Source organism: Coloeus monedula (genome assembly GCF_965178545.1).
Source record: "Coloeus monedula genome assembly, chromosome: 4".
NCBI lineage: Eukaryota > Metazoa > Chordata > Aves > Passeriformes > Corvidae > Coloeus > Coloeus monedula.
Genome location: NC_138784.1, coordinates 69991873 through 70011016, shown reverse-complemented (window position 1 = coordinate 70011016; position 19144 = coordinate 69991873). Strand labels below are relative to the sequence as shown.

At 45.0% G+C, this 19144-nt stretch overlaps 2 protein-coding genes across 5 annotated transcripts in view; one reads left to right on the top strand and one right to left on the bottom strand.

Moving 5' to 3' along the window:
• The window catches only part of MCM10 (minichromosome maintenance 10 replication initiation factor), a gene marked incomplete at its 5' end in the record, with an annotated part of 14667 nt that extends 9930 nt beyond the window's left edge, over positions 1-4737 (top strand). The window contains 7 exons of the mRNA XM_082280375.1: positions 164-392; positions 1190-1349; positions 2017-2135; positions 3018-3131; positions 3889-4034; positions 4246-4288; positions 4637-4737. Of these exons, the coding sequence (XP_082136501.1) occupies positions 164-392; positions 1190-1349; positions 2017-2135; positions 3018-3131; positions 3889-4034; positions 4246-4288; positions 4637-4720 (895 nt within the window). The 3' untranslated portion in view covers positions 4721-4737. The remainder of the gene's footprint in view (positions 1-163; positions 393-1189; positions 1350-2016; positions 2136-3017; positions 3132-3888; positions 4035-4245; positions 4289-4636) is intronic.
• PHYH (phytanoyl-CoA 2-hydroxylase) overlaps positions 1-19144 on the bottom strand; it is a 21031-nt gene extending 1887 nt beyond the window's left edge. The window contains exons 1-10 of one of the 4 annotated variants that reach the window (XR_014226364.1): positions 18986-19143; positions 16694-16749; positions 16467-16577; positions 16186-16351; positions 15487-15568; positions 14352-14533; positions 13416-13565; positions 12286-12417; positions 10930-11062; positions 6122-6220 (exon numbers count right to left, since the gene is read on the bottom strand). Coding sequence is in view for 1 of the 4 variants with exons in the window: in XM_082280507.1 (XP_082136633.1) it covers positions 11009-11062; positions 12286-12417; positions 13416-13565; positions 14352-14533; positions 15487-15568; positions 16186-16351; positions 16467-16577; positions 16694-16749; positions 18986-19096 (1044 nt within the window). In the remaining 3 variants the exon portion in view is untranslated. Of the gene's footprint in view, positions 1-6088; positions 6221-10026; positions 11063-12279; positions 12418-12522; positions 12677-13415; positions 13566-14351; positions 14534-15486; positions 15569-16185; positions 16352-16466; positions 16578-16693; positions 16750-18985 lie in introns of those variants that run through there. The other 3 variants (XR_014226365.1, XM_082280507.1, XR_014226363.1) reach the window with 3 other exon arrangements.

The following is a 19144-nucleotide window of genomic DNA, read 5'->3' as shown; positions in this document are numbered from 1 at the left end:
TCTTGTTTTCCTTTCCTGAATGCCCAAATTGCTGTATGTTTCTTGTAGTAATTAAAGGCCAAATAGTGAAAAATCATAGCCTGCGTCCCCTCATATTTGTTTCTTAAACCTTTCTTTCTCTGACTTGTGTCCCTAATTGAATGAATTATTCTTGTCTTACAAGGTTTCTCCAGAGCACAGGTACAGCCAGCACTCCTGCTCTCCCATCCTCCTCCAGACAAACTTCCCTCCATTCCCCAGTGCCTGGGGCAGAGTTTCCCAAAGCTGCGAAAATGTCAACTCCTCAAAGGCCCAAGCTAGGTACAGGCTTCTCAGAAGGAGAAGATATCCTCTTCTTTGACAAGTCTCCACCTCCAAGGCCAAAGCTAGACAGCTTGGCAGAAGCCAAAAAGGTACCAGCTCTTTGGATCTTTCAAGTATTAAAGAGAGGTTAAGGGAAATTTGGTTTGGTAGAAGAGGAGTATTTGGTCAGATATGGCCCAGCTCAGTTCTGGTGTTAGTGAAGTTTGTGATTTGTGGGATCACACTGGCCTGTATTCCAGCACACAGGAAACCTGTGTTAGTGCCAAAATCCATGCCTTTAGTCAATCCCTTGAGGTAAGGGACTTGTGCAGTGTATTGCAGGTGTTTTCTGTTTGATGGTTAGGTAAGTAACTGGTTTAACTGTGTTGTGTCATGAGTCTGGATAATTTTGTTTTCTAGGCAAAACAGAATGCATCTTTTTTTTTGGCAAAAATATGTTCATTTGTTTGTCAAAGAAACTTTCCTCTTCCAGCTAGAATGAGGAAGCGTTAGCGTTCTGGGAGTATAAGAAGGAATAGTTGTAAGCAAATTTCTATTCATTGTAAATTATTAGCAATTTATGTGGAAATATCAAGTGATTTGATTTCTCTGAAAAACTTACTGATTTGTAAAACAGATAAAGCACAGCTGCAGAGATACCAGGCCTGGTAACACCCATGGAGGAATGATTTTATGATTTGGGAAGTCACAAGAGGTTGGGTCATGTGGTGAATTAGATGTATGGCAGAGCTGGGAATTTTGCTGGGCTTCTCTCCAGCCAGCTCCATGCTCAGGCCAGTGGATGTTCTCTCTTCCAGTTTACAGCCTTCCTCTGCTACTTCTGGAAGTAGGAGCATGGGAGCCAGACAGGTCACCAACATTTCCCCTGCTCTTTCCTGTTTTCTAGCTGGCTGCAATACAGCGACTACGAGCAAAAGGCCAGATTCTTCCTAAAACAGACCCGAACAGTGTCAAGAGGAAACGGACTGATGTTGAAGATGTCCTAGAAATAGTTGAAAGAGTTGAGAAAAATGTTGCTCAGCCACAAGGTGCAGAAGCAGACAATGGTATGTACTGTTAGCTTCTAGAATAGAAAAAATGTGCTTCTGTCCTACTGAACAGAGCAGTAGTTGCTGGGTTAAGGACTTAATTGCTGTGCTAAAGCGAGGCCAAATTAGGTCTGTTTGGGACTTCAAGGGTTTGTTGGAAAGACTAAAAAAATCTCTAACCCTGTGGAGAAAGTGTGAGATGTAATCTCTGATAGCTCCCTGTGCTCATCTCTGTTCCCCTTCTTCTGGAGCTTGAGCATCTGCAGTGCATGGCTGACTTCACCAAGGGAAACCAAGAACTAATCCCACCAGGGAAGGTATCTGAATTTTTTGTGGGAACTTGAGTTTGCCTGCTGGTGATTTACTGTGTGATCTTGGATGAATTGTTTAATTCCCTTTAAAGTTTCTTCATCAATCAGTGACGGAACACTCTTTGCACTCCTGGGAGTAATGTGAAAATTTGTAGTACAGTGCTTTGAGAGAAGATGCAATGTTATTTTAAAAAAACACTTTTACTTTTTCTGAAGCCATATTTGAGCTTGTTTTCATGTTCCCTAACTATGAAAGGCTGCTGTTTGACCTGAACATCTGCCTGAGAGACCTGAGACTTCCAAAATCTCCTGCAGTGATTAAGTTTAGACATCACAGCCTTGTTTTATAGGACTGAGCCTTTTTGTCTCCCTAGAAATGGATGAACTGGAACCTGCCCAAAAGAAGCGGCGCCAGCAGCTGGCCTATCTGGAGTCAGAAGAGTTCCAGAAAATTCTGAAGGCCAAGTCCAAGCACACAGATGTCCTGAAAGAGGTATGGCCTCCATCCAGCTGTGACTGAGGGCTTAGAACTAGGGAGCTGACTGGACTTCTCATTATTTCAGCAAGAAGCAGGCACCCAAACATGTCATGGGCTCCAGATTGCCCCAAGGAGTAGGGCTGGGTGTCTCTGGGCACACAGGGCACAATGCCTGCAAGTCAGCACTGTTGCCATAGCCATGATAAGGTCAAGTTGCCAGTTGCCATCAGATTTTTCTGTTGTGTTTGGAAGAATCAGTGACGTTTCCTCGATTGGTGGATAATCAAAGAAATCCCTCTGCCTTAAAATCAAATGAGACGCGTGCCTATTTTGTCCCTCATTACTTGGCCACATAAAGCCAGATTCCACCTTCATCTGTGGCTCATGTCAGCTGTGAAATGCCAGCAGGTGCCCTGAAGAGCTGAGAGGTTGAATTTCTGACACTGAGGTCTCTGCTGAGCACATTCCCAGGGTTACAGCACCCTCCAATGGCATAGGGCTCGTCTTGGACACTTATTGGCATGAAGTCATAATTGTTTTAAGATCTTCTGGGGAGTAATATTTTGGCTAAGAACCTACTCTATTAATTACTTTAATTACATTACGTCTGCCTATCTGACTTCTCTCTGCACTGTCCTTGTGGGTTATGTGCTTATTTCAGTACTTCCTGCTGTTGTTAAACCTTCCCACTCAAACATCTCAGAGGTGGCTCGTTTCAGTGCTGGTAAACTGCAGCACGTGTACAATATGGATTGTTTGAAGCAAGACAGATGTGGTCTTTCTCTGCTCCCAGACTGGAGTCTGCTTCAAACAGGCCTGGTAACTTACCCTAAGGCCATTTATGGAGTGGCTTCTCCCCTCTTTGTGTCCTCACAACCCCTTTTGTGTGCCCCACAGGCTGAGGCTGAACTGCAGGAGCAATACTTTCAGCCACTGGTGAAAAAGGAAGAACTGGAAGAGAAGATGAGGAACATTAAAGCAGTGAAATGCCGAGTTGTGACATGTAAAACGGTGAGTGAAGGGGAGCCAAGGTAACAGCAGGGGAGTAGAACATGGATTCTACAAAATGGTGCTGGACTATCCTGCAGACTCCCATCTGTCACTCTCTTGGCTGTGATCCAGTGCAGGGATTGATGGAGACAGTTTTGTCCCTGATGCCTGTTGCTGAGAGCAGCCTGTGCACAGAGTGACTAAGACATGGCAAGGCAGGCTTTAGTGCTGTGCTGTATATCTCAACTCAATGCTTGTGCCAGTGGTTCTGTGGGTATTGCTGTCCTGAATTTCTCAATTTTTTCCATGAAGTGCTTTGTACCAGGACTCTTAGTTCATCATATTTTGTGACAAAATAAGCAAAGTCCTTGAAAACATTAGCACTGGGTGGGAATCCTCTATCTGCATTTCCAGGGACTTTGCCATCAGGAAGATGGGTGGAGCTTTATGACTGTCCCAAATGTACTGAGAGGAAGGGAAGCATTACCTCCTACTTTCGAAGTTTCAGCCCCTGCTGAACTTTCCCTCTTGCTGCCTTCCCTACCTGTTTTGGGATTGCACAGGGGTACACTTATGCCTTGTGAAGTGGTGGGAGCAGGACCACAGGGTGGTGGCAAGGGGAGGATGGCACTAGAAGGACCAGTGGCAAAGCCTAGGGCTATGATCCAACCGCTGGGCTCCTCAGGATGGGAGAGGACAGGGATGCTTTCCTCTGAACATTCAGCTGTTGCCAGCCCTCAGAACAGGTCTTACATGCTCTCTCTCTCCTCCCTGACAGTGTAATTACACCTATTTCAAGCCTCTGGAGACCTGTGTGCAGGATAACCACGACTACCTCTGGCATGATGCCATCAAGAGATTTTTCAAATGTCCTTGTGGAAGTAGAGCTATTTCCCTTGACAGGCTCCCAAAAAAGCCCTGCAGGTAAGAAATGAGCCTCATGAAACAGTGACTGGGACTTTAGTATTGTCCCTTCACAAGTCACTTGTTGTGAGTCACATAACCATGCCCTAAAAGGGGAATGTTAGCCCTTGTGCCAAGGAGCATGGGCTGGGTGTGGGGCTGCTTTAGGATCCCCTCACACTGTGCAGCAAACACACCAGAGTGGTCCTCACCTGCCGTCTTCATCTTTCAGTAACTGTGGCCTCTTCAAGTGGGAGCGAGATGGGATGCTAAAGGTAAGTGTGAGCCAGCAGTTTCTGAGCACCTCAGCACTCGGGCTGCTTCCCATGGTGCTTTTGTCCTCCTCTTTGGTTCTGTGCCCTTATGAGCTCCCAGCAAAGCCAAGCAGCTCTGTATTTTGTCAGGTGTCTACAGGCTGTGTTTTAATGGACTTCCACTTTTTTATTTAATCGTGGAGAAATGGCTTTTGAACAAAGCTGTAAAAATTTAGAATGTCAAGATACCTAGAGGGTCTGTTCATATTTTATCAAGTAATTTATCCCTACCACAACTTCTGTCAGATAAGTGTTTGGGAGACACCTACCACACGTTTAACTTCTTTTCTCCATGGTTCATGTTTCCAGGAGAAAAAGGGTCCAAAGATTGGTGGAGAAACGCTTTTACCAAGAGGAGAGGAACAACCAAAATTTCTCAATAGTCTTAAGTGACCTGGAGTTGATTTTTTTCACAATGTAAGGATGGATTTCTGTGTCTGAAACACACATTTATATTGGACTGCCAAGAAGATTGAGGTTTTAGGGATGAATCAGTAGGGGAGTCAGTTTTTGATGAAAAGGACATCTGCCAGGTGTCCACCGGGCCACTGCATGGATATTGAACTTTCGGGGTTTTTTTTTTTCCATTTGACTGAAAAAGGCTCCATGTGAAATGCACACTCATGCCTGTTCTTTCCAACTAACACCACAAGAGTGACCTCACCAGACTTTTAAGTGACAAAACATCATGAATGGGAATGACTGTAGATTCCATAAGCACTTACGAAATTTACTGTGATGTGTTCATGCCAACCTGTCAGGTTCTTCAGCTCTTGGACAAAAAGGGGTGTGAGAGGGTTGTAGGCATAGAGCCTTCTCTATTGGCTTCAAAATTACTCACTCTGAAGCCTTAGGAACAGATGCCAAACAGGTGTCCCGAGTTTTTCCTTGGTTTACCTGTTACAAAACCCTTCCATGGCTTTGGCACTGCAAGCCAGCTGTGTTTATGCTGCAAACTGAGCTCCTGTCTCCCAGCACCATCCACACTACAGTGCTCTTGTGGCTACAGACCTCCAGCTTCCACTTGGAAAAACATTTTAATGAACCTGGCACCATTTTGTGAGTGGCTCTAAAGAGCTGAATGATTATACGTAGAAGTTTTTATCCTTTTTCTGGCATTTTAAAAAGGAACAGTAGCTGTCTCAGACCAAGCAGGATGAGATCTTCTTCTAAGAGGTGGCTTCTGAGAAATGCTGTCTCCATACAGGCATTTTTCTGAAAGCACATCTCTGTACGGATGCATTTAACCAGCTTTTCCTGGACCTGAGCCTTTTCCTGCCCCTAGCTCATGCCCAGTAGGATCACAGGATTTTTTTCAAGTGCCTAAAACCCCTCTAAACTCAGTGATTCAATCAAAGTGCCACTAAGCATCTCATGTGTCCCAGTGGTCTTGTCGATGCCTCTTGTTTGCTTGCAGAGGGGCTGGAAGAGAAATAAATCATTTGAAGCAACTGGACAGATTTGCCTCAGCATTCTGCAGCCCTCATCTCTTACTGGTGCTTTTATTGGTGCAACTTGGCCTGTAGCATTTGGTACCAATTGCTGAGTGGGGTGTCACTGCTAGGGGACAAAATCAGTACCTGTGACATTGCTTGGCAACATCTCGTGGCATTCCTCCTTCAGAATAAAGAGAGTACAGAATAAAACACTCCCTGGGTCTGCATGCTGTTTCTCTGCGGAAGAGGATGAGTTGCTTCCTCAACATCTTTGTTTGCCCACAAAAGGGCTGGTTTGTGGTCTGTAATTGCAGCTTTTACAGACTTTGCTCATTCAGACTTCACAGGAGTTTCTCACCTGGCATCCACAAAACCACCATGAAATTCCACGTTGGTATCAGTTGAAAGCTTCACACCTTTTCCAGTTCCTGTCTCTTGGGCCCAAGGAAAGGAGATTCTGCAGAAATAAAATTGTCAAAGTAGGGTTAATGCTTTATTTTCATCAATGTCCCCAGGACTGGGATATGTAAGACATGTATCTCTGTGGGAGTGAGAGCAATGCTTGTATGCAAAAATAGGGTAAAGAAACCAAACCAGTCACTTTGCTTAAGCTCTAGCAGTAAACAAGGAGGGGGGAGAGATGGATGTATTGGAAGTTATGTGCCTCACTATTTTTTGAGATTCCTTTCTTGTGCCAGAGATGGCACTACTACCCTGATTCCTGAATACTTGGCTCTAACAAAAGGGAAGCTGGCATCAGGACAGTCACAGCAGCTAGTTTGCCCAGAGCTGTCTCCAAAATAGGTTTGGCCCAAACATCCTGCAGGCCCAGCAGTTATTGGAATTTTTGGGTGACTCAGCTGCAGCACCCCAGTGTTTTCCTCAGACCCAGCACAGGCCTCTCAGGGTTCATTGTGGTTATTCAGCCACACAAGCCATAACAGAATTTTTGAACCACAGAAATAATCCAGTGCAGCCACTGATGTTGGTTTTGTTACAGTTTAATCTTTACTTCAAAAATGAAATCCACGTTCTCCATCAGCTATACCAATGACTTCCCATGTAAGCTCATACTGAAACTGATTCACTGGTTGATTTTGCACAGAAAAAGGATATTAAAAATCTTAAACACATAATCACACATGGAATTTTATATTAATATGATTTTACCTAACTATATTAATAACCTTACATTAATAGAGTATCAGCCTAAAAGTATATCAAGAGAGAGACTAGAAACAGTAAGTAATGCACAACTCATCATAATCTTTGATTACCTAAATTAGCTGTAGCAATCTGATTTTGTAGGTCAGGTTTTCTTTGAAGTCCATCAGCTGTTCAGCCTTGCTGCACCTATTTTGTATTAGTATGAAATGCTTTTGTAATGCAGAATTTGGGGCAAGTTCCTTACACAGGGGGCAAAAAGCACATGAATCTGGTCAGAAGCTGATGCTCAGGCACAGGTTTTCCATCCTGGTCTTTAGAGGTCACTTTAAAGATTGATTCTTTTTCCTTGCACTACTTTTGCCCATTTCTTCCAAACAGCCTGCATTTAAAAACCCCACAAAACAACAACAAACCCAGAAAACACCATCTTTGAATGCAGTGTTTTCTGCTTGTTCCTGGTATGAGCCAATCTGTTTGGCCATAAAAACACCCATTAACTTATTCACTGTCTCTTCGAAGTCTCAAACAGAAAAGTACAGACACTAAATTAAATTAAATCTACAAGCTCCAGTGCACAAAACCCTGCTTGGTATAAGCCAAAAGGCTCATTGGATTGATGTGGTGAGCAGAGAAGGCACTCAGATGGGTGTTTTATAAACCATGTCCTCTTCTTGCAAATCCAGTTAGAGAAGAATTGAATAACAGGCTCTCCTACCTAAATACCTGCTGGCAACAAGCTCATCCTACCTGGGTTGATTTGCACTGAAAAGATAGCAAAGAACGTGGATGAAATCAGTTTTGGCAGCCCAGAGGTGGGAATGGTGATGAGTAGAGCTGGAGGAGGAATTTGCAGAGCTCCTGGGCTGATTTCCAGGGATGTGAAGGGGCTGTCTGTGGAGCAAGGGCGCTTCTCCAGTACAGGCAGGCAGCAAGAAGCCTTATCAGCAGAAAGGCCAAAATTACTTGTGAGTTACAAGATAAGGTAGTGATTTAAGATTAGCACAAGGTCTGCAGCAGAAGCTGTTTTATATTTTGCATGTCCAAATTCAATTACTTCTTTCTCCAGCTGCTCTTGGATCATGTTCTTAACATCACTGTAGTAGCACTCTAAACTGGCGAGGTGACAGCTGTGTGAGGACATTGGGCATCACTCACTGCCACTTTGGTTACAAATGACTGCTGGAAAAGGATCTCCTGCATCCCAGATCCGCTTATAGAGTCAAATCTACTCTGAAAAAACTGTAATGAAGTTAATTAAACTTCCTTCCCCCCTCCCCCCCCCTTTCTCTTGCATAAAGTAAGACTTTGATCTACAGTACTAGAAGGCAAAGCCAGGATTCAAAATCCTTCCTTTGGCACCTCTCCAAGTGTCTTCACATCAAAGCGCTGAGTGTGCAAACGCTGTCAGCAAGGTCAGGAGTCAGACTAAATCTGACATTTCTGAGCTGTTCGTCTGGAAAATAGCACATAAATTCTAACCAAAAGATCTTCTCCGTGTTTTTTGTCTTTTACCAAGCTCCAGGAACCCTTTGTTTTCAACACATGTGAAATGTCAAGGCAAAAAAAAAAAAGTGTCTGAAACACTGGGGCTTCAATAAGCAGCAAGGTGTCTAATTTTTACATGCTCCTTTTTTAAACTTGGGATACTGCTATAAAAAAAAAAATAGTCCAAGGATGGCTAACATGGTTAACCTAAACTGCAGGAACATTAAGTTAGTTGGACAGAAAGTTTTAGATGTAATATCAATTTAGGAGCACACATGTACCTCCAACATGTGAACCTGAACATCTACAGCAAACCAAACTATAAGAAACATCCCACTAATCCCGGGCTAAACTAAAACACATTATTACCAAAATAACTTCAAATATTTTGCTTTTAATTTGATTCAATTCAAGCAACTTTTCTAATAGGATAAGTGCTGCTTCACAAAAATACACAGCAAACCAAGTATGTCAACAGCTTCTGCATTTCACTGTCTCTGAAGCTCTGCCTAATGGATCTAGAAGTTTATTTCTCAGTTACTGCTACAGAGGAGGTATCCAGCAGCACCACACACATCCATGCTGGGAGATTCCAGCTTCATCCAACTGTGTTCTGCCCAGCAGAGCAAGCACAGCCTGCCCCAGAGGGCAGCTACCAAACAAGGTGTAGGGAGGAGTGAGGATGTTAAGTCTCTCATCAAGTGGGACAACTGCTGAGTTTAGATGATCTCTGAGGTCTTTGATGGGTTTTTTCTTCTGAAAGATGGAATTTTAAGCCTAAATCCATAGGCAGAGGTACATAAATTTTTAAAAACAAAGCTAAACTTCCTTTTCTTTCTTAGCTATAGGAAGAGAAATTCAGTCGTGAAACTGGGAATGTGATACCTGTAGCTCTTCTCTTTGGCCACAGCTCCCTCTGCAGTCAAGCTAGCTTCACCAGTGATGCCACACAGGGAAGTCCCTCCATGAACCCTGTGCTGTGAACCAGACATAATACACCAAGTTCTCACAGAAATCCCATGGAAAGCACCAGCTAGGCTGTGAGCCAGAGCTCAGCAAAGTCAGCAGAGGGATCTCTAACTCACTGGAAATCATTCACTTGGGCCCATGCTCTCCACAGGAGCTGCATCAGTGCCAGGGTTACAGAGCGCATGGAAGATTTGCAGGAACCGAAACACCCAAAATCACTGGGTGATTGCAGGGCTGGGGATCTGTTCTAAGCAACCCCTTAACAGCCTTCTTGGTGCTGTCAAACCAGAGGCTGCTGCAAGGACATGTCTGTCTCCAGGTGGGAACCACAGCCCAGACACCTCACTCCAGCACCAATGGTGTAGGACCAATAAATTGTGCCCAAACCTCACCTTGTTTAAAAAACAAACAAGCAAACAAGAAAACCTACAGATGTTGCAGGAGGAGGGAGAATCACAAAACGGGGCAGAAGGTGCCACAAGAGCCCATCGGTGCAGCCTTTGGTCTTGTTTTGACACCTTTTTTGGGTGGATGGGGTGGGAGTGGAAACAAGCTGAGGGTGGATGCTTTGCTCTGGGGTGTTCAATATCACCCCCACCGCCAGTTTCTGAGCAGCAGAAATGACACAACACAGCCCTCGAGTGCAGTTTTGCTCTGATTTATTCTTTATTTCAAAAAATATTCTGAAGGCAAGAGAATCTTTCAGAAAGCAAGGAAAAACATTGTGAAAGGCAGGAGGATCATTTCAGTGTGCATCACTCCACCCTGCCACCCCTGCATCCTGAGAAGCATCCAAACACCTCCTTGACTTGGCTGCAGCAAAAGGCACCTTTCCCCAGACCTGCCAGACTCAAAGGATTCCCTCACTTCACACAGCCTTGGATCAGTTGTGCAAGGCCAGTGGGAGGCTGCTTTGTTGGCCCAGTAGCTCCCAACGCTGTCAGACTCGTATTTCACCTGTGCCAGAGCTGCTTGGTCAGGTACAGTGCCACGCCAAGCCATGCTTGGGGAACTCAACCAGCAATCATATTCCTGTCCATAAATCCCATTTTTCTCTGTGAGTGGTTTCTGCTTTCTCTTTATCCACTTCCTTACACTGTTGATTCTGCTGGTACCAACACCCACCTCTTCATCAGCTACACTAGTAAGACCCCATGTCACTGACGGCTTGTCTGAAACTCTGATTTTTTTTTTTTTTTTTTTCTTGCATAGGAAAGGAAGTTGGAAATGCTGGAAATTCTTGCATAAGATCTTTTATATATATATATAAGATATAGCATCATTCTAAAGGTGTATCATGTTAGAAACTTTTAAGAAACAAGAATGAAAACACCAAGAAAATCAAGGTGTTCTTTCAAGACCTTGATTCTTCAATTGTCTAAGACATCCACAGCAAATCTGTTTTTCTAGGTTATGTTTCCTTTTGCACATCAGCTGTCCAACCTCAGTGCAATTACTCTGAATTAGCATCAAACAATTTTGCAATGCAGCATTTGGCTAAGTTACCATTACAGAGGTCAACAAAACACAAGGAATTCTGCCTACCCAGGCAGGGTCTGTGTTCTTCCCTCAGAGGAACTCATTCTCAGGCCCATGTTTTCCATTCTGCTCTTCACAGGGTCTTCTACAAATTAATTCTTTCCCCTTGCACAAGCCGTGCTCGGAAGTTCCAAATATCCTTCAAAACAAAAATGAGACAAAGGAAAAGCGCCTTGAGGGCCAGAAAAAACAGTGACCAGGATTCCAGTTTACAGAGATGGAAATAGAGGACTACTTAGTTCTTACCATCTTGTGAAGGTGAAATAAGAGCTGAGCACTCCTCTGGGAGAAAACTCCAACTCTGCTAAAAAAAATTCTTAAAGCTACACAAAAGCACAGAGACTTCTCTGGGGTTTGTATGGACAACTTCATTTCCACTCAGGAGAAGGAGGGAGCCTCACTACACATCCCTTTGAATTTCACCAAGTGCCTAAATAACCCCAGAACTGAAAGCCAAGCAAGCTGTGACTCTACACACATACAAGATCAGCTTGCAAAACACAGCTGGGCACCCCACCACACCCAGGCACACTGGGGGGAAACAAGCAGAACAACACAAAAACGCCAAGGATGAAAAAGAAAGTCCTCCCCTCCAGAAAGCCCCAGATATTGTAAAACATGTACATTTCAATAGAAAATTGCTGTCTGTTACATCTAGATGTTACTGCCTTGATACTGGCTGTGCACAAGCTTGGGAACTGCTGCAGATAAAGACATTCAGAACATTTTCACCCCAGTAACAAGGTTTATTTTTCTTTCAGTGGCTGAATCCCTTAAGAATTTACATTTGCCTTCTATTTTACTCAGTGGTCTCAGTTATTCAGCAAGACTCTGTTAGTCACTTTTTTTTTTTTGAGGCAGATGTGTATCACTGCTGACAAACCTGCTGTAGCCTCAAGTCTAAACAACTGATGTGGATTTAACCAAAAAAATTCTATTTGTTACTGCAATCAGATGTGGCTACTTGTTTTAAAAGGAAAATCCACCCACCATTAGGAGGGGAAACTAAGAACGGTGGACATACAAACTCGACAAGAACTGAATTTGTTCCAACTTCTTACACTTGAATTTGGGGCAAATGACCACATCTTTTTATTTACAAGCAGAGCTTCAGGAGGGACTTCTGGAGCTTAAGGAATATGAAGAGGCTGCCAGAGAGCAAGGCATTATGAGGAAAAGGGCCACAAAAAAGCCTGCCAGTCATCCTCTGAACATCAGGTCTTTTATCCTGCCGAGCACCTCTGCTTGGTACAGCCTGATCTGCCAAACTGGGCATAGCAAAGAGCACCAATCTGCAACACTAGAGACTTGGGAAAGGGAACTGACCTGATTTCTAACAAAGGGCACTCAGCCAGGTCTCACCTTGAGCTCCACAGAAGTTGCATTGTATTTCTTGAGAACCATTTCCTCCAGCTCCTTCTCCAGGTGCTCCTGAGTCGTGTTCTTGACATCAATGTAGTGACACTCTGAACTGGCAAAGTGGCAGCTGATGCTCTGTGTGAGGAAACTGGGCATCACTCACTGTCACATCGACAACAAACAACTGCTGGGAAAAAACCTCGTGCATTCCAAATTGGGGACACACCACTCCTTCCTTACAGATCATGTCAGCAAATTCCTTCCTCCTTTCCAAGAGCTCTGGAGTGCGTCCCCTTGGAGAAATACTCTTGCTGCTGACATGCTCTTCTTCCTTCCCTTCTCTCCCTCACTCCCTCAGTATGAGCTGTACTACTTGTTCTCAGAATATCAGCAACTGGAGTGGAAATAGGGAAAGTCAGGGCTGGAGCAGACTTGTGTGTTCATTAAGTTCCTGTATCCAGAGGGTCAAAGCAGCCCACTTATTCTGAATCCACCAATAAAATACCACAGTGGCTGAAAGAACAGGCCACACAATAGGCAAACCAAAATAAAACCAGAGCAGCCCGTGTTGCAGTGCCTGGATGAAAACCTTCTGAGACAGGACCAGGCCTCCAAAGGCCTCCAAACTGCCTGTTTCAGTTAAATAATCACAACATGTAAACAAATCTTTTATAGAAAAATGGGTTGTGCAATCATATACATAAATATTATTTACTGAATGATTGAGACTCCTGTTATCCAGAGACGGGACACCAAGAAGACAGGGAAGAAAGTTAGAGAAGGTCCTGATATCTGAGACAGCTGAAAGGGAACTATTGGAAAAACAAGTACAACCAGCCAGGCTTCAAACATAGATTCAACATCTGATTTCTACTCCTGTTCTGTTTTTCTCATGCAGCTGCACCGCATGCTCTTCTCGCAGAAAACAGATGTTTAAAAATAAAATAATAAAAAACCAAGAGACTGCAGAAGTACATTAGGAAGATAAAAACTCATTAAAACATTCATCCATGTATTAATAAACTTGGAAAGGATTCAAAAGGAGTGGGGGATAAAAATAGAAAAGGGATAGTTTAATTTTTTTCTTTTTAAATCAAGAATATAAAAAACTGTATCAAGAGATGTTTTCCTACCTTTCGGAAACCTGATGTCCTGTTTATCCCAGAGCCATGAATGAGCAGGGGATGGAAGAACACTGTGTCTCCCTTCTCCATGACCAGGTGAACCTTGGGAATCTTCTCATCCTCATCAAGAAGCCCATGGAAAAGTTTGTTGGTTTTACCCTAGGAAAGAAAAAGGCTGAATTGAAATCACTCGGCTAAAATTAGAACAAGTGCTGATTCTCAGTGCACAGTAGGGCAGTAGGGACAGCTATGGATCTGCTTTCCCCTGAGAGATGATTCCATATGCCAAGCTAAAAGTCTGACTATTGCCTACTAGTGCTTCTACTTCAAGCCTGAGGTACAGAAAAATACTCCCTGTATTTTCTGCAGCTGAATTTGGACAATTAGGAACATTTCTCAGCTGGAGAGAACTGAGAAGAGCACTGGGAAATCCCATAAGGGTGGCCTGATTCAACTGCTGGAGTCCAACCTTCTGCTCCCAATATAACCATTGCCAGTGACAGTCCAGGCCATGAAACACCCACCCTGAAGAGGAAGATACCACTGGGTATTTTATTCCATCCAGTTGTTTACTGTCAGATTTCTCCTCTTTGGGACAGTACACATGCTACCAGGCAGGAACAAGCTGACAGGAGGAGACAGAGCCCTCAGACTTGGCAAGGGCAGTGGAAAACCATGGCATGTGTTTATGCTGTCATGCCACGACGTGCTGGACATTTTCTAGGTGAAGGTGGGAACAGAGGCAAACCAACCCACATCACATGGAGTGAGGTCACCCAAGAAACTCTCTCCCAAATCAATGTCAGTATTTGCATAAACAGAAAAAAAAAAAATCACTGAAAACCTCAGCTTTGACCTGCACATCCTCCCCCCACAGTGAGTCCTTCCCAGCCAAAATACATCCCCTTCTTGCACGCCCTTCCCAAGCCCTCCAAGACACTCTACCTCCCACACCGGATAACCATGAGGCTTTAGGGTTGTCTTGTGTGTCCCTGGCTGCACGACCAGGCAGCCGTTGTCCTCGTGAGCCCTCTCCATGGCGGTCCAGGCGCACACGATGCGGGACGCAGGCCGGAACGGGAAATAGTGCAGGTCCTGATGCATGGGGTGCAGGAAAGTCTGTTTGTCTGCAACACAGGTTCAGAAACCTTCAGCCTCACCAAATGTGACACAGCCTTTTCCTTCCTGGAAACCACTGGAGCATCCTAAGGAGCTGCTGCTTCCCACTGGAGACACTCGATGTAGTCAGTGCCTGCTCCAGCCCAGCCATGGAAGCCAAGCAGGTGAGCTGCCACCCCACCCCAAAATGGACCATGGCTCTTGGGTCACAGAGTGAAAGCCAGGAGGCTGCTTAGCTCTGTGACCCCTCAGAAGGTTCCATTTGTTGGCCTTCAGCACAAACCCCTTGTTTTCACCATTGATTTTGGATGCTCCCCAGTTTTGACAACTTTATCCAGCACGGTGTTGCACAAACCCCCCCCCCCAGCTCAAAGACCTTCCAACAGCTGTGCTGTCTGCAGGCACTGGATGTACTGCTGTGATGCAAGCAGAATCAACCCTGTCTGTGCTGCACCCAGCTCATATTTATTTAGCTTTCTCTTTAAAAAAAGAAAAAAAAAAATCTCAATTTATGGACTGCAGCCTCCACAGACAGTCTCTACCTTAGAGGCTCTCTTCCACAAAGTCCAAACAAAAATAAATATTCTTGAAGTTCTGTTTATTTCTTTTCCCCCCATGGAAATGGAAACATCCTCCACACCAAAACAGCCTTTTATATATGATTTATATACTTGCCATTGATTTTGCTCCTTAAATAAATACAGTTAGGATATTGCCACTTGCTTTGTTTGCCGTACTATTTAGACTTTGTGCAGCCTCAAAAACTCTCCTGAGTTTTCTCATGTTATCTCATTAAGCCAAGGTAAAAAGAAAACAAACTATCACCAAAATGGCTTTGCAAATTTTCAGTGTTATTTGGGTTTAATTTTTTTTGTTTTTGCAGCTTTTCTAAAATACTAAGTTCAATTCTGGCATACACCAAATAATTTATCTATTTTCCTCTAGTCCAAGTTTTCCTTACCAGAATCTGGAAGTTTATTTATCAGCATGGTGTGCATTGCCATGATGTTTGGCCCTGTGAAGCACTCAACGTATTTGAGTACCTACAGGGAAGAAAACATCAGGAAAAAAGAATTAGGAACATGAAAAACAAGAGGAAACACTGCTGAGGAAGTACTGGGAGCTGGATGTTTGGCGGAGGACAAGAGTACAGGAGGAGGAGGTCAGGGAGGATGGAGGGATGCAGGACAGGAGGCATGACCTGGCATGGCACACAAATGGGCATGATGGGAGGAGGCCAAGAGGGAAGATGGTGCTGCAGGCTGCTGGGATGGGTGGAAGAGATGGGGAGAGTACTCCCACAGAGCTATGGCCATCTGCCACAAGATGAACACTGACTGCAAGGCTGGACCTGCCCAGGGAGAGACATCTGCCTGGATAAAACACATTCAGAACATGTTGCTGATCTGTCCCTCTAGCCTGGCATGGTTTGGCCAAGTCACATTCCTGACTGGCTCCACACCAGGGGCAGAGCAGCACTGCTTTAAGTCTTCTGCCCTGACTTCCACCTATCCCATGTTCATGCAGAACACTCTTAAAAGATGGCTTGATCTTCCTTCCTTACTTGTGTGCTTATGGGAGTGACCTGCAGGATCAGATACATTCACACAGGCTTTTCCACCACCTCCCCCCTTTCTGATGGGTTTTTACTTTGTTTTACCTCTGGCAGAGTGCAGTATCTGAATAGCTCTTCATCTTCCTGGAAGTCCTGCACTTTATTAACCACTTTTTCAGACTGACCAAACTGGGATTTCAGGGACTCATCTTTCATAATCATAAGTCCTGGTGGCTTCACCTCTCTTTTACAGATCCTCGTGAACTCCTTGCTGCAAAGAGGGAATATCCACGTTGGGAGAATCCAGTGATCTCCAGCTTCCCAGAGCTCCCTTGGGATGCTGCTGCACACAGGCCCCCCCAGCACCTCAGGCAAGTGTCCTGTACCTGAAGCGCTCGATGTCCTTGTCAGACACGAGCTTCTTGATGAGCAGGTACCCATTGTCCTCATAGAACTGCCTCTGCTCTGTGGTCAGGAGATTGTTGTCCAGGGTGTAGCTGGGACACAGAGAAACACATTAACGGTGTCCAGTGGTCAACACATGTGGTAGGGGGAAGAATTGAGCTCTGAAGTTAGCTTTGCTTTTATCTCTACCAAGGAAGATGGAGCTTACCAAAACCTCCCTGAATGAGGAACAACACTGAGTTGGGCTGAAGTAGGAACACTTATCTGGGATGGGAATTAAGGAATACACAGTCAAGCAAAGTAGATTAGAACATTCTCTACAGGCATGAGTCCTCGATCCTACAGTGCTGATCATCCTCAAGGTAGGTGCTGTGCTGGACACTCAATCCATGTTCTTGTTCATTTTACTTCTAAAAAAATAAATAATGAAAAATAGTCTAAAAGTGAAAAAAAACTCTAAAACAATACAGCAATAGGAGTAAACCTGAGGTTTCACTCTCATGTGGTGGTGCAAACTCTCACATTCTCTCCAGTTACGGCAGAGATCAGGTCCTTCCCAAATGACAGGGATTGCAGGAACAGAGGAGAGCTTTGGGCTTGTCTTCCAATTCATCTCAACAGGTTTAAAAAAATGTTTTTCTCTTATGCAGAGACACATTCTCATCAACAGGGCAATTAAACCCCACTTGCTAAAGAAGCCTCACAAGCATTTGGTGCATGGTATTGAAGTGTCATCCATGATAAAAAAAAGCATTTTCATGCTGATCTTCTGGTCTGCACATGCATGTTTGCTTCAGGGTTTTATGAAAACCACTGACTTTACTGCTCATAAAACCACGAATGCTTCGGGAATGAGAAATAGGTCTCATCACAGCAGTTGTGTCTGTGGTCCCCACACCAGGAAGCTTAAACATTATCTTGTCAAGAGTCACATATGGTGGGAGAAGAACAACAACACATGCAAAAAAGTGTGGCAAAAATGATGAGCCAGAGGGGGGAAAAGATGCTGGGAAAGAATGGAAGACAGAGAGAAGGAGGAGAACATGGGGAGACTGGCTGGCAAGTGCCAAAGCAAATCCCAGAGCAAGGAATCCCCCAACTGAGGGCACTAGTGCTCCACACACCACATTTCAGGCCCAATTTCAGTGAAAACGGGACTCCTGACTATTTAGGCTCCTAAACGTTCACAGACAGCTGATGGAGACACAGGCACCGGCTGGACCCCAGCTGTGAGACCCTCTGCAGCACCTCCACCTCCCCCACTGGGGAACAGCAGACAAGACCACCCAGTGCTGGACTCCATTTTGGCACCTTCCTCCCAGGCTCTGTAATGCCTCCTCCTCTCACTGTTTTTTCTCTTGACACTTTGCAACACTCAGAGGACAAGTCTGGGTTGCTTGGACAACTGAAACCAAGACGCACAGAGATTAAAACAAAACCAGTTAACTGATGTATCATTTGATGTATCAAATAAATCTATTCTTATTAGATTCTGTCATTTACTTTATTCACACACCTTTCTTGCTCCAGCCCAGCTTAGTTGTGCTTCTGTCCAAAGCTATTTGCATCATGACCCAGATTTAAAAACAAACAGGTTGTGCAGCACCTATCCCTACTTCCTGTATCCTTACAACCAGGGTGTTTTTCCTATCATTTATTCCTAATTTTGTGTTCCTACTTGTGTTATGGCAGTCTGAGTCAACAACTATCCATCTGCCTTCATATTTTTAATCGATTTGAGGACTCCTACATCCTGTTTGATCACATCTTCTATTTATTATAATTCAGAGGTAACTTGTCACATCCTGCTCTGTGAAACAGCAGCTTTTTTTTTTAAAGCAACACATGACAGCAGTTTTAAAAATATTCTCCGCAAGCAGACTCCACTAAACTTTTGGAACCATGGGACACATCAATGCAAAAACTTATTTCTGCCCAGGTTTCCTTTCCCTGATGTTGGCAGCCTCCAACATTTCCACCTCAGTTCCCATTCACAAACAAAACCTTGATGTTTTTCCTGCTGCTGCTCTACCAGTCGAGTCTGTACCTTTCAACGAAGTCTGTGACTTGCCGTGCAGTTTTTAAGTCATGTAATTTGTCGCCCCCAACCCCTTGAATCTCTAGAAGGACAACTGACTGCAGGAAAGCCCCTGGCTCGGCGCTAGGGGGTCTGTGCTGGGGCGCTGCCAAGAGGCACATCCCAGCTCTTCACAGGTTGTGGGGCTGAAGCTCAGGGAGAGGTGTTTGGGGTAAGTCGGCTGCTGACCCCAAAATCCCAGTCGGGGCTGCCAGGGAAGTGCTGCCCTCGGCACCAGAACACATGACAGGACTCATCCTGTGTGTCCTTCCCAGGCCGGTGTCCCTGTAGGACAAACCACGGACCCACAAGGGCGCGGGCAGCGAGGGGCAAAGCGCACCGGGCTGAGGGAAGCAGAGCACCGACCCACGGGGGCCAACGTGCTGCTGCCGCCCCTTCCCGATCGCACACCAGAAAGGATACAGGAGCCGGGGCTGCTCCCAGCCGCGGGGAGAGGTGCCGCAGGATGGTGTCCAGCCGGGCCGCCGAGCGCCCCCCGAGCCTCTCCCCGAGCCGCTCCCCCAGCCGCTCCATGGCGCCCGGGCAGCCTCAGCGCTGACCCGGCCTGGGCGGAGCCGGGAC